Source organism: Pleuronectes platessa, chromosome 17 (genome assembly GCF_947347685.1).
Source record: "Pleuronectes platessa chromosome 17, fPlePla1.1, whole genome shotgun sequence".
Lineage (NCBI taxonomy): Eukaryota > Metazoa > Chordata > Actinopteri > Pleuronectiformes > Pleuronectidae > Pleuronectes > Pleuronectes platessa.
The window spans coordinates 15447015-15461876 of record NC_070642.1 but is presented as its reverse complement, the minus strand read 5'-3'; the positions used below and the strand labels follow the sequence as shown (position 1 = coordinate 15461876).

General features: G+C 45.7%; 1 protein-coding gene across 4 annotated transcripts in view; it reads left to right on the top strand.

Annotated features, from left to right (window-relative positions):
- Positions 1-14862, top strand: part of sash1a (SAM and SH3 domain containing 1a) — a 149921-nt gene that overhangs the window by 89176 nt on the left and 45883 nt on the right. The window contains exon 1 of one of the 4 annotated variants that reach the window (XM_053444704.1): positions 13777-14500. The exons of 2 other annotated variants lie outside the window; for them this stretch is intronic. In XM_053444704.1, coding sequence (XP_053300679.1) covers positions 14393-14500 — 108 coding nt within the window. In that variant the 5' untranslated portion in view covers positions 13777-14392. Of the gene's footprint in view, positions 1-13776; positions 14501-14583; positions 14822-14862 lie in introns of those variants that run through there. One more of the 4 variants, XM_053444705.1, reaches the window with a different exon arrangement.

Here is a 14862-nt window from a genome sequence, read left to right as displayed (position 1 = left end):
GAACTGCACAGTTCTGTAATGGAGTTCCTCTCCAATAAACAGAGCCCAGAGAGCTTGTTGGCACATGAGCGAGTATTCAAACATAATAATAATAATACTCAAATGTAATACTGTATGGCACAAACCGCAGAGCTCCAAACTCAATAAAACACTAATAAAGTTAACATCAGGCGCGCACCGCACACTCATTCTCTCCCCCTGTTTGTGTTGCCCTGCGGCAGCGGCTTGGCCGAGCGCGGCCGGTGATGTCAGACGTGATGTACGAGCGTTGGGACCGTGAGGGGATGACCTCAGCCGAGGGAAAGTCCCACAGGTCTCAGATCAGCTGCAGCCGCTGCTCTCCATCGCGACTTTTCTCACACTCAGCGTCTGTGCTAACAACTGACACTGCCCCGGCCCCCTGAAACCTCACATTAACCGATTCCCTCAGTGGCATAACAAATCAGCAGCGCACAGCGTGACAACACACACACATGCACAGACCCACATGCCACACATTGTCGAAACAAAGGGTGTTTAGAGGGTGGTTCTAGGCGGAATTATAAAAATTCAGTGGAGCCTTTGGGGCGCTGCAGAGCAGTGTTTTGTTTGGAGAAGAGGTGATGAACCACACATTTACATGACATAAAAAGACTAATATAAATGTAAATGTGCGGCGTAATGTCTGTGAGAATAGAGTGAAAGTAGTGGATTAAAGTTAAAGGTCATTCTGCTATAAGAATTTTTGAGTTAATTGCTCAAATTCAAGCATGCAACTAAGCCAGCATCCATGATGATTTAATTTCATATGCATTTTGATTTTAAAATATTCATCAGATAGCTACTAAGGCTAATCTAGCCTTAGTAGAACCTGCTAATATTTGTCTGTGTCTTTATGAAACTAAAATGATGGAAATAGATGTCTCTTGCTTTCACTCATTTCCAGTAAATGTACCAGTAAAACCCAGGAGGAGGATAAAACCGCACGCCAATGTAAGCAATGCCGATTTACAGACACTGAAAAATTGCTTCATAAATTCTTTATTAGGCCTGTGTTTGTTAGACAGAATTCATTCTGGTGACAAACAGTGAGTGTTATTGTTATTTAACAACTCGAAAAGGTCATTTTTTGCATGCTGTAATTTAAATAGGGTGTAGTTATGGTATTTCCTGTCAGCGAAGCCAGTGGTTATTCTCATCAGTCTTGGTTTTAGGGCTCTGGCTTGTGGCACATCTGTCCTGTGGCTTTTCCCCAGCGGGCAATGCAGGCATCCGTGTTCGTGTTATGGTCTTGTTGTTGGCATCAGTGTATTTTCACTGGTATTCAAACCCATTAGATCCTGCTCTTTGACACACTAGTCGCAGTGTTATAGGCAGGATGAGCATCCATCCCCCCCCACCCCCCCCGGGTTTGTGGCCTCTGTCCAGGCTGGCGGTGCGCTGTCCAGTCCATAAATGATCCAGACATGAAGGGCTGCCTCTTCCTCGGCCGGCAGCTGTAGCAGCCATGCGTGGGGAAATGATCACGGAGGCACCAACCACATCCATACATCTCAGGAATGTGTGCTGCTGCTGCTGCTGTGCTCTCGTCACAGGCCCTCGTGTGCGTGAACCTGTCGGTGTGTGGATACGTCGTGAACTCTTATGAGGTGTTAAGGGATCAAGAGCCAGTAATGAATCACCGGGTGAATTATTTTTCCTTCTCCGGGTCTGCCCCGCATTAACATCTCACTCTGAGGTCGGGGGTTTTAACGGCTGCCGTAAAAGTAAAGGATGGTAAACACATAAAAAGTGCAGAAGTGAAAACAGAGCCGGCTCTGAGTGTGGGAGAGGTTGAGGTGGGAAGGGGGGGGGGGTGGAGAGAGAGACATCAATCTGTGAGTTTCTGCTATGGAAGCGTGTGTAATACATTTCTTCAAACCCATAACAGTCACAGTGAAATTAGCACCTTTACTTTTATTTTAACAGATGTTTCTCTGTGCACATCAGACGACAGAGCGTGACGTCGGCATTGCTCATTTGATAAATATCTATAAACCCTGGTGCTTGGTGGCGTTTGTGAGTCACATATAGTTAACTCTTATGTTATCACTGATTTGCCCCAGGGGGAGCTATTGCTCTAGATGTGAACTCTGAATCCTCCGTCCTGTCCTGCCCCTGGGAACCCATCTAATACCCCCCCCCCACCTCCTGTCTTCCTTTACCCTCTTCTCCTTCCTGCCTTTGTCCCATTATGTTATAATCTAGCAGAAATAATTTACAGTTTCTTAACCTTTACCCCACTTTGGATTCCCCGACAGTGACAATAGATTTCCCACCTTTCATTTTGCCATGACAGCAGAAAACCCAGGCCACAGCTGTAAACATGTTTCGGCCACATGTCCTGCCGTCTCGATGCCAGTCAGTTGTGCACATAAACACAGACTGGTTGAGGTTATTATGACTGAGCGAAAACCCTGGAAACTAGACGGGGTGTCAAAGCCTGGGCCGACTTTTACTCCGGCTGCAGCTAAAGCTCAGTGCGACTCAGGGCAAGGAGAAGCTGCATCGTTGTGTCTGAGCTCCACAGCTACTCTAACTCTGTCCCCGTGGATGTTGTTGTGCTGCAGTGTATGGTGAGTAAAGCCTTGTTTCTGGGGATGTTGGTATTCATGTGAGGGATATTGTCATATAGTCTGTTTGTGTAACTGCAGGGCAGTTGTTTGAGGATCAGAGGTTTGAAAGAGCAGCCTGGTTGTGCCCATGTGCTTCAATCATATTTCACAGTGGCTCCTTTGGTTCATCTTTTAAGTTTAGATTTGTCTTTAAACCAATAATTGGGGCTTTATTGGAGGCGTTTGATCTACTGAAAGAAACCCGACTTAAAATGTGTTGATTTTGTAAATGAATAGACTATATTAAATGTAATAAATTGGACTTTTATGTTCGTGAGATGTTGGTGTTTCCGTTGTGGTTACACCAACCCACCTCCTACGTTCCCTCAGCTCCACAATCCCCCTCCCAGGCTCTGGGAACAGAGCCAGACAGGTAAGACACAATTCTTCAAAATACACACACACACACACACACTCCCTTGAAGACACCCACCTCCAACGCAGAATTCCGTTTTTAATCATCCTCCACATATGATATAGAGAGCTTTAAATAGTTATGCTTGAAACTTCAGGTCTGTCCTTTACAAGCCACATGGGCTCTTTTTCCCTCTCTGCTCTGAGATCATCATGACCAGATCATCTCGCAGCTGTCCCTCAATATATTCCAGACTTTGACTGGGGGATTAAAAAAAATTGTGTGTGTCGAGAGAAGAGAGGAAAAAGTAATTGAAACTGGGGCGTTTCTGTGGCGAAGTGAAGCAGTGACCACGGAGCGGCAGTATCCCCAGTTCGATTCCCTTCTTAGTTCATTACTGTATTTTCCTTAGGGTTATGTTATTGGGGAGCGGTACCAGTTCAATGTTAATGTTTAGGATGGAGAGAAGGCAGAAAGGTAAATAGTGCATCGGGTTGTGGGCTCCATGCCAGCTCTGCACCACAGTGATCTCTTCTCAGCCCGCATGGGCTCAGCACCAAGCCCTGCAGCACAAAACTGTACCAACACAGGCCTCCTGTGTGAGTGTGTGTGTGTGTGTGTTTGTGTTTGTCCTCCTGGGGCCCATCTTCAATCCCTCTCACCATCCCTGCCCTGCCCGATCATTTCCTCCATCTGTATTTCACCAGGTTTTACAGCCTGTCAGATCGATCCAACACGGCCTCTATAGTCGTCCTTAAACACTAGTGGGCTACTGAACACTGGTCCAATGACACAGATACATAAAAGGAAGGTTGTAATAGATGATTAAAGCAATTTATTAGGCAAAGTAGATTTATTTGTTTGTGAGCAGGATTATGCAAAAAAAAAAACGATTTCCATGGAATTTTGTGGAGGCAGAGGTCGTGACCCAAGGCAGAATTAATTCAATCTAAGTGTGGGTCTAGATCAGGGGTCTTTAATGTGTGACGGGGCGTTTTCATTGATTTCTCAATGAGTGATTCATGGAGCTTGATAAAAAAAATTTTTAGCCGACTAATATTTATGATTGTCAGCAATTTGGTGCAGATCCAAATAAGAATCTGCATGTAGTGAATTCACGAAATAGTCCCCTTGTGAAACCATGAGTTGAAATCCACTCTTTCCGACTGTGTCTTTCCGTCAGGCAGAAACATCTGTAACCCAACCTCACTTTTACTCAGCCTGCATTTGATCTCAGAGGACACGTTAACCTTTACACCGCCTCTGGTCCTGCTGAGTCATCTCGGTTCCAGAGACGCTCCACTCTTCCAGGAGGGCGAGCGAGCGGGCGGGCGAGCGGGCGGCGGAGCAAGTTCATTATCCGTGCATTGGCTGGCCTCTAACCTGCACTTGAAGGGCAGCCATTAAGCACTCAGAGCTAATGACCGCTCCGCTCGTTCCCATCTATCAGCGAGGATGTGGGGTTTGTTGTGTGTGTGATCTCACGATGGTTTGCGTTACACACACTGATACAATCTGTGGGTAGACGGGTAACAGAGGGCGACGGGGGGACAGAGTTGCGGAGAGTGTGTCAGGAAGGTGTGTTGGTTGGTCGTGAAACACACAGACAGACGGACAGGACTCCCCATTGGCTCGTAATGAGATGACATCTCGTGCCAAGCATCAGGGCATTGCCATCGTAACCGCTAAGCCATTTTACCACCTCACATGTTCATTTTTTAGGTCTAGGATCTGTATTGGAACTTGAATTTGGTTGACCACATTAGGAGTCACGGTACTTTATCCTCTATTGCTGTATGCATATAAAAAATAAAGAAAGTACTTCACTTTATTTGTTTTAATTTACAGACCCAAACACTGCACTGGGCTCTGGGAGGTTGAGGTTTCTCTTCTCGCTTCTCTTCGTATGAGCAGTGGGTTTCGGTGCATTCAGTGTCACCATCCATCCACGAGTTTAACCGGAGCCTCGCACGTCGCCATGTGAACCTGTTTAAGTAATTAGGAAAGTACACAAGTTTTTTGTTTTGTTTTGTGTTTCTGTGGCTCCACGCTGCCACCGGGTTCATATTTTACCAGTGGAGGCAGGATCCACTGGGATGAGATGTGGGGGGAATTCCTGTGAAAGTGGAGGGCTGGTGGTTGAGCTGAGCTTGCACTATGTTTGTGTGTTGTGTGGTTGGGCTTCGTGTAGACGGCCAGACGGACGGACACAGACGGATTGAGGCTGCACTACACACACACATGCACACACACACACATTTTCATACAGCTGTCCTTATTAGGACTTTCCTTGGACTTCCAGTCATTGTGGACAGCCTAATCCAAACCTTAACCATAACCATTTCATGCCTAACCTTACCCTAAATTAAGCTTTGCCTCATCAGAACTGTGCTTTGGTCTCCACCAGGTCTACTGGTCCTGACTAGGTCATTGTTTATGCTGGGAAAGGACCTCAAGAGGCATATAAATGAGTGCCCAGTTACACACACACATATTGGCATCAGAGCTTATTGGTTTTCCCTGTGCTACTTACTAATAAGTTCCATTTATGCAGTTTTTCTGTGGGAACTGACTAAATGCATGAAGCTCAACTTGAAATGATGAGCATCTACATACGTACAAGCCAAAGGTGAACATTCTTTCTCTCACTGTGATCTCAGAAAGCGACACAGATAGTTGTGAGACAAAGCACGAGTGGAATAAACCATTTGGGAGGTAAACGTGAAAGGAGCCAAATGGGCTGTGGTCAAGGTTAAACTTTGGACCAAACCGGTCGATGATGTCAGCAGGGAGGCGCCGCCACAACCACACACTGTACAGTACAAGCCGTCAGACCACAGTTGAATCCGGAGTGCGGAGCCAGTTGTCACATGGCGAGTCAGCAATTTACTCTGTGGTACCTGAAGAGCCGCCGTGAATCAATACTGGAGTTGAACCAACTAATTTAAAAGACTTGCGTTGAAGCTTCTGCTGACTCGCGAGCTAAAGTCATTTTTGTGGTCTTGGAACAAAGTGTAATAGTCAAATTTGTCGACAAGTTATCGGACAGATAAGCCCTTTGCCAAGGAATTTGGAAACTTAGACTCGATTCCAAATGTTAAAGGAGATTGTATATATTTTTCACATTATTCCGTTTGACAGGAAATTGATGTCATTTCTTGAATTGCAAACAACTGGGGATACTGGTGGGCTGATTATCCTCACTTGGAGCACTTAAGTTTCCTTCCTTGGCTCTTGAAAGTGAATTATAGTATGGGGAAACTATTTAACTCTGGTGCCGGTTCAATACGCTCCAATATCTTTAACATCAGACGCGGGTGAGACCGAGCGCTGGGATTCAGTTTGATGATATGTTAGCGTTAGCATTGAGATTTTGATATTCCCTCATTGTTGTGACTCGGTCGTGTGTGTGTGACACATTGTGCGTCGCGGGTTGTGTGTGAGATATACGACGGCTGTGTGAATGCTGACAGTAATTATAGAAGGCCGTACCACAGAGAGGCCCGGGGCTGGCTCAGGAATAATTTATTATAACATCTAATACATAACCAAATGTCAGCCAAAAGTGTAGATATATTTTTTGCTGCTAGCAATCTGATATAAATCTCTTGGGGTGAGTGAAGCTGTAAATGCTCATGCTACATTACTCGCTGTGCAGAAAAAGATAAAAAATGTGGGTTTGTTTTTTGTAGCTCAGATTTGCAGTTCAGGTTCAGGATTGTGTGTCAGTGAGTGCACGGCGGCTGAGTGTGTGCTGTATATCTCCGTCTGTTTATGTGTGTGTGTGTGTGCCAGGGATAATGTGGCATCTCCAGACCTTGATTCCTGGATTCCCTCTCCCACCACACTCCACAAGAGACGCTCTGTCTTTCACGGCCTCTGCAGGAACTAAATGTTGTTTGTTCGTCCCCTCGCTTTTAATTACAATCATCCTCATTCCAAAAACACAACTCATGCACGACAAACATTGACGGTGCCAAAAATCTTTGTGACCAACCCTTGTTGTGCTTCCTTCTGTGGTGTCTCTGGATATTAGCTGGTACAACAGGTGAGAGTGTTTAGAGAGAATTGACTAACAAAGCCCAGACAGGGCTGTAAAAGTTTTATATACCCCAGTGGCTACTGTCTTGTGGTAAATGCAAAGCTACCCTATCTATGTGTGTTGGTGTGTGTGTGCGTGTGTGTGTGTGTATTTGCGTCATATAAACCTGAAATGAGTCCTATAAAAGTGAGCCTGGTATGAAACTGCGAGGGATAGTTACGTGGCGTGTTCACAGCGCACGTGGTCATTAATAACAGCGAGGCCTCGACCTATTTTTACTGTTTCCAGCTCCGAGGCTAACATATGGCGAGGCTGACTTGACACAACAGGATGTGCGAGAGGGTTTAATAGACAGTCCTGTGTCCTGCACGTGCAAGGGGCGGCAGGACTCTCTGGCCTGCAAGTGCTGTTTATTTGAGGTCAACAGGGGGCGCCACTGTGTGCCATTTCACTGCCCCCACTCTCAAACAGAGGAAAATATACAGAAAGCCACATTTTTGGAGGCGACAGAGAAGCAAAGGACCAATGAGAAAATAATGTTTCTGCTGCAAAAATCGATTATAAATCACTTTTATGTAATCAGGGAGAGAAGATGGTATTTGTGGATCCATTTGAGAAAGTGACCCATTGCATAAAGTTTACCTGGGTGGGTAGAGAGGGTCGTCCACTAATCAGAAGTTCATCGGTTCGATCCCAGACTCTTGAGTGGTCGATAAGACTGTAAAATGTATATATAGCTTTATAGATTTATCTATAAAGCTAAATATATCTATGTAGCTATATATAGATCTATATATAGATCTATATAGATATAGATATAGATATATAGTCTTTCTTAATTAATTACTTACTGGGTTGATTATGCACTGACTCAAAACACTTGCAGGAGTTTTTCTTGGTTCGGACGCTGTGTATTATTCAGCTCAGCACTGAAGAGCAGTGTATTGTGAAGGACTCACATGCTCCATCCATGTCGTAACACGGCCGTCAGCCTGGCACTGCCACCCTGACACCAACACAGCTGTCGGCCCAATGTCATGACCGCCGTCTCGACGTGACCAACATATCCCCATTGTCCGTCTCTGTGGACTCAGTCACACGAACAAATAACAACACACAGACACACTTTCCATAGACACACACCCCTGCAAATATCCAGTGAACTCGAAAACACCAAAATCCAGGGTGCTCAGTCAAAACAAAGCAGCTCTCACCTCTTTGGAAACTCGCTCACATCCAAAGCAGCATCTGTCCTTTCAGTCGCGCCTGATTAAAACACCCTGGAATCTCACTCTCTCTCTCACACACACACACACACACACACACACACACAACACACACACAACCATGTAACACAATCACCTACCACATGGCTATGGAGGCGTACATTGCATGGAGAATCTGGGAATCCAGGGCTTAGCAGAAATATGCTTTGTTTGTCTATTAGCGTGTTTTTTTTCCCGGGACAGAGTTCATGAGAGAGGCCGCTCCGTTAATGAAAGCATGCGTTACCACTTTTAAACACTTCTCAGAAACGCCTTGAATCCGTCGGAGGCGTGATATGATCGACCATGGACACCGTGCACGTACTGTACCTCGCCTACACGTATAAAACTTAAACTATTAAGTGTCAAATTTTGCTGAAAACAAAAGAGATAAAGTTTGAATTATCAGGTCATGATGCTGCAAACCTACTGAATCTTCCTTTATCCTCAATGACGCTGATAAAAATATTGTTTCTTTCCTTCTCTGCTCCGAAAGTCTGCATGATTTTCTGGTTTTTCTCCACATACAGTTTTTACTCACACACTTAAGGCCACTAACAGCTGGTAAAGACATGCAGCTCATCTCCTGTGCTCATATGTCCATGTTTATCACTTTTCTGTGTCTATTTCACATTATTCTCGATTGTTCTCCTCCTTATTTCCCTCCCTCTCTCTGTCCGTCCAACCCACGGCTAATTCCCATGTTGATATGTGCAGTTAACCTGTCTCCTGCTTTCAAAAGACTGCAGTGTTATGGTTGACCACCCTAGGAAAAAGCAATACCCAAAGTACACAAACAGCAAGCGACCAGGCAATCTTTATTACTGCTCGAAGCATTGTTTTCAGTGGGAAGACCAGTGTGTTGATTTAATTTAATGACTTGCTTAGCTGGGGGAGGGGGGGGGGGGCCGAGGAAACAGTAATTAGTTGTCATGCTAATTGGGCTTGTGTGATAACTCCCACGCAAGACTCAGCGGCGTGTGAGGCTCGGTGGGGCCGGCCTCACCGCCTACTCAACCCACACCCACACACACACACACATACACACACATGCTCTTACCAACACATAAATACATGCACACACGCAAATAAATAAGGACAACAAATGCTCACATCCAGATTGGTTCAAAGGAAAAAGGCCTGGGGACTGTCCGGCCTTTGACCCATCGACTAAGAGGAATTAATGATGTGAGAATCTCGATCCCAATTATCCGCTAAGAGGCAGCACCCTTCCACGGGTTCAGGACTTTCGATCCAATTAAGGTTTGCGGGTGAATCTGTGCATGTTCGCTTGAAAAACAGGAGGAGGACGTGTAGAGGGAGTGTAAAAGAGAGATAATAGATAAAGGTACGGTGATGAAAGCAAAAGCCGACCTTGCGTTTATCTTATCTTTTCGCCCTTTGTAAACATTACACTATTGAAAACATGTGTCTCTATGTGTTACATGTCAAAAAAAGGCTTATGCTTAGAATGTTTATTATACACAGCATTCCTTCACTGCGTCGGTGGTGCTCATGATGCCTGTCCACCATGTTAATCAGCCCCCGCCAGCGTAGTTCATGTCTCCCCCAGCGGCTATTTCCAAGGCCTGGGGTCAGTGACCTGCAGGAAGGGTCAGTCTCACTATCAGGGGAGGTCCAGCTCGGCTTTACTTTGACACCATCTGCATTCTTTTTCCGTCTCTAGTATCTCCATTTTCTCCAGCCTCTCCAGCTCATCCATCTTTCCTATGGCCACTCGAGGCCTGACCATTCAAGGCCACAGTGCAAAAATAAATTGACCTCCAGTTTGTTATTCAGTGGGAGATAGAAGAAGCTCAAAGAGTCACAAGAAACATTTATATATTTGTAAGTCATCTACAGACTTAACGCGGCTCTCAGACATTCTCCTGAGGGGCTGAGAACACAAATATCCGAGCCTTTTGCCCCAGATGTTTTTCCGTAACTCTTCCTGCCACCCCCCCCTAGTAAAATGTCCATGACCACATGTGAGAATACAGCAGGAACATATATCTATCTATATATCTAATATATCTTAGGATAAAAACGTGCCATACAAATAGTGGAAATCAACTTGGATTGATTTTAAGATTCAGGATGAGTTGGCACTGTTAAAATGTGTATAGTGTCCCTTTAAACCTCATCCTGTTTTCAATCCAGGTCAATTATGGCTTTTATAGATCTTTTAAAGATGATAATTTCTAATGAGGAAAGTTGAAACCTGTAAGCATCTTTCCTGCATCCAATTGGTGAAAATGGGATTTATTTCAAACACGTTTATTTTGAGTCCCACGTCATGACCCCAGGCTCCTACAGCTTCAACATGTCAGATATAAATTATTCCTATAAGTGTTTCCTGCTTCATCCCAAACCTGATGATACGGTGTTATATCCCCCCCCCCAACCCAGTGAAATCCAGAAGGATCAGCACAGGAGAAGAATGTATGATAAGACAATGAGCCGATTAATAATAGATGAAATAATAGATAAGGGGAATAGATGAAAGAAGACAGATAAAAGACGGTGGAAGTGTCAAAATACCATACTTGACATCAGTCAGTCAGGACTGAATCCGAGTCCCGAGGCTTTTAAGACGGTTCAAAGTAACCTATGGGAGCGATTTATATTCATGACATCATCCTCTTCTATATGTTCCCAGAACCGTGAAATAGGTTTAGCTCTCACATCCCACATTCAAGACAAATTTATGTGCGGCGTGAATAGGTTGCAGACTTTACCTCCAGTCTAAGCGACAGACACGTTCATATGCAACAGGTTTCGTCCTCGTTTTTGGCCAAATCTTCCTGTGTGTGTGTGTGTGGGGGGGGGGGGGGGGATAAAATGGGACGACCGTCTAACATGTAATAATTTGGCACTTAGCACCCGGTGAATTAACTGGCGAGCGACTTTGGTTTCCTCTTGTCTGGCAACATGACACCTTGATTAGTGGTTCGTCTGAAGAGAGAAGGGGAAAGTTGGTGCCCACACACATACACGCACACACACACACAGACATACACACACACACACACACACACATACACACACACCAGCAGTGTTTGATGAGTGTGCACTGAGTCAACAGGCTTCCTCCTCTGCTCATTAACAGTTTAACCCCTCTGTTTGAGGTCCTCCAGGTGGGGTCCCACTGTCTTGTATTTGGGTAAAGGGGAGGGGGGGGGGGGGGGGGGGGGGTTGGCTGGCAGGAAGGGTGTGTGTGCTCATAGCGTAGTGTGAGTATGTGTGTGCATTTGTGTGTATGAGTGTGAATGGGACGATTACTAAAAGCTGTTTGAGCTACAGGAGGGTTGAGACCCATGTGGTCACCGTACTGTAGATGGACAGACCTCTGATGTTATGTAACAGTACAGACACACGCCTCCCACTTGCTCCTCTCGTCATCCTGAGGTTACAGCCGGAGGTCAGACCCCCCCGAGGCTGTCGACTCGCCGGACCACAAGGCCGCCCTTGTGCGAGCGCGTGTGTTCTGTGTGTTTAGACTGTAAGCAGGACCCTGTTGAGCAGCTGCCGCTCATCCGAGGCCTGTATAAGTCACCGTGCACCTATACACACTTTGAACCGTGATATGTTTATAATGTAATATAACCGAAACATATCAATAACAAAATGAATTTAGTAATAATAAATATATGCGTTACCGTGACGTTTTGAACAGACCTTCATGGTCCTCAGGGAGTGAATCCTAGAGACGCTGGTAAACCCCTGATTTATTGAAGTATTAGATTATTGGAAATTGAAAACCATGATCCCCTGACGTGTTTCTGTTGAGCCAGCTTTTGGGAAAAAATTTCTACTTGTCTAATACATAAGTTTATGACCAAATACCTGTAAAACTAGATGGGCTATTAGTGGAGAACAAACCTCCAGCAAGGCCCGACAGTCCCCTTGTCAAACCACATTAGAATTCACGTCACATTTTTATTCGCCCTGTTTCTGTTTTTCATCAATATCTGCAAATTATTCTCTGAGAAATCCAGGAAAAAATGTTGGAGAACTATATCGCAAAGTTAAAGAAAGTGGGGGGAAAAAATCCTGGATCTTCCCCCTGATCCAGAGCCACACCAAAATGTAATTGCTTCTCCCCTGAGCCATACCACATCCTACCATAAAGTTTTGTGGTCATCCATCCAGCCGTTTCTGTACAATCTCGCTTATAACAATGAATATTTTGTGCAAATTTGCTAATGTCAACATGCAAAACTATGACGTTGTTCTGCCTGTAGCTTCTTACTTCAGGTCTTTAGGAGTAGATTTATTCATAATAATAAGACAAACTCATACCTCAATCATGTAAATCACCAATACAATAAAATAAAAATGCTAATATGTAATGTGTGGGAGTTCTTCAGCCCCCTGTCTAATCCACCGGAGGCCTCCTCTCACATATCTGCTTACGCTACAGGTGAAACTGTAGCTTTGAGGATTATTCTGTAACTGATCACCTTTAGCATGGTTACAGATAGGAATGTGGAGTTGACATGATTTTTTCTGCTCCGGCCCTTCTTCCCCCCCCCCCCCTCCTCCTCTGTGGTTATGTTACTCTTGTGTTCTGACATGTGTGCACGTGGTGCGATCGGCCAGTGAGGCAAACAGCAGGTGAAGCAGTGTTTCAGATCTGGGGCTCTGAAAGCACAGGGAGGAGAATCTGAGCGACGAGCTGGGATTCATATATCTGTGCTCCTTCTGGCATCAATCACGAGACCTGGCTGCAGCTGCTGAGAAAATGTGCTTCTGACAATAACAGTGAGAGAGAGAAAGAGAGAGAGAGGGACAGTGTCTGGACTTCCTCATCACAATAGAGAAGCCTGCTGGCGGAGCATAACAAACGGCTGATCAGACAAGATAGCTTTGCAATTTCATGCTTGTACATAACCCGGTTCACTTTATCCTGCTTGTATTCAAATGAGATCTGCAGGGCCCAGAGAGCTGCTGCATTATAAACCATCTGTTTGTCTTCTCTGGCAAAGTGGCAAAACCTTAAAAAAAAACAACTCAAATCAGATGGGGTCCAATCAGAGATTTGTGTATTTATGTGTGTGTTACTGTCGTGGCATTTTGTCCAGAAGTTGAGCCCAGTGTGCGTCACCCCAGTAAAAACATTTTTCCCAATGCGCTTTCTTTTTTTGTTTTCCATACAATTGTGTGGAGAATGTGCTTTGTTCACAATCCCCATTCATCGGCTGCGTGGCTGCAGAGACGTATTGGTGGACAGCCTTGTCAGCAGTAGATGAAAAAAGTTTTGCTTTCACTTAAATGAACTTCATGTGCTCCACTGGATAATTTTAAAGTAGATCTGACAATATAAAAAGTATAAAAACATAATTTAAAGTTCATAGTAGGCACAAGAGATATGGAAATCGGGTTCAAGGAATAATTCCTGATTGAAATATTATTAATTCATGAGTGGGGTGTTTGGTGTGTGTGAGAGAGGGAGAGAGAGAGAGAGGCGGCGGGTGGAAGGAGGGGGAGGCGCAGTGTTTGGAGGATTTGCTCTGTGCTCCGGGCGTCCTCTCACTCCAAACATTTCATGGAAATAAGCAGCGCTCGCACTCTCACACTCTTCGCTCACTCATCGAGGGATTCCGACAACTTTCCAGGAACTTATTTCCCCCCGTCCATTTCAACAACACAGCCCCGGTGTGAGTGAGAATAGGGGGGGAGGGCCCTTTTTGCTTTGTGCCCGGCCCCGGGATCTGTGCGGAGCGGACTGTTGAGCAGGGAGCACCCCGCTGGAGGAAGTCCTCAGACGAATGACCTGTTGCGGGTCCTCACACAACTCAAGGAGGCCCCTCTTTCTCTCCTCCTGTCATCTGGGCGGTGTTGAGAATCTGAATTCAACGCACGAACCTATCGTGGGAGCTTCGTAAACATGTCGGGACGAGATTTACGCACCGAACTGCGCATCGTGCCAAGCCATGTTGGAGCGTTTCTCCGGTGCGTCAAGGGCAACTTTGTGTAGGAGCAGCCTCGGCACTTATTTACCGCCGGTGATCGTGGGCCCCTGCCCGTGGGATCGGATTCAAACCTTCCACGCAGATTTTGCGTGTGACTCGGATCGCCAATTATTCGCGGCAGCATGGAGGGTGATCAGGGGACCGGGTCGCCTCCGGATGAGCCGCGGGCGGAGTGCGCCGCTGCGTCGGACAGCTTTTCCCAAATGTGGACGGATGTTATGGGGATGCTGGTAAGTTTTGGGGGGGTGGTGGTGGTGGTGGTAGGGGGGAGGGGTGACACGGTGACAGACTCACAACTAACCGAGAGTTTTCACCCTCATCCTCGAAGTTGACCCCGATTTGTCTGTGGAGTGGTTGTGTAGTGGACCAGTGGGCGCATGGAAATCACGCCTCTAAACAACAGCCGGAGCGCGTCCCTTATAGACTCACGCTCCTCAGGCTGCAGCACTTGACATGTGTTCCGGGGATTCATGTGATCAGGGTTGATGCTGCTTGTGAGCCGGTGGGACTTTGATGCAAAACAAAAAACAGGGGGATCGAGTGAGAAGTTGGTATGTAACGCACCGAAAGATTAACCTCGTGTACTTTTGTG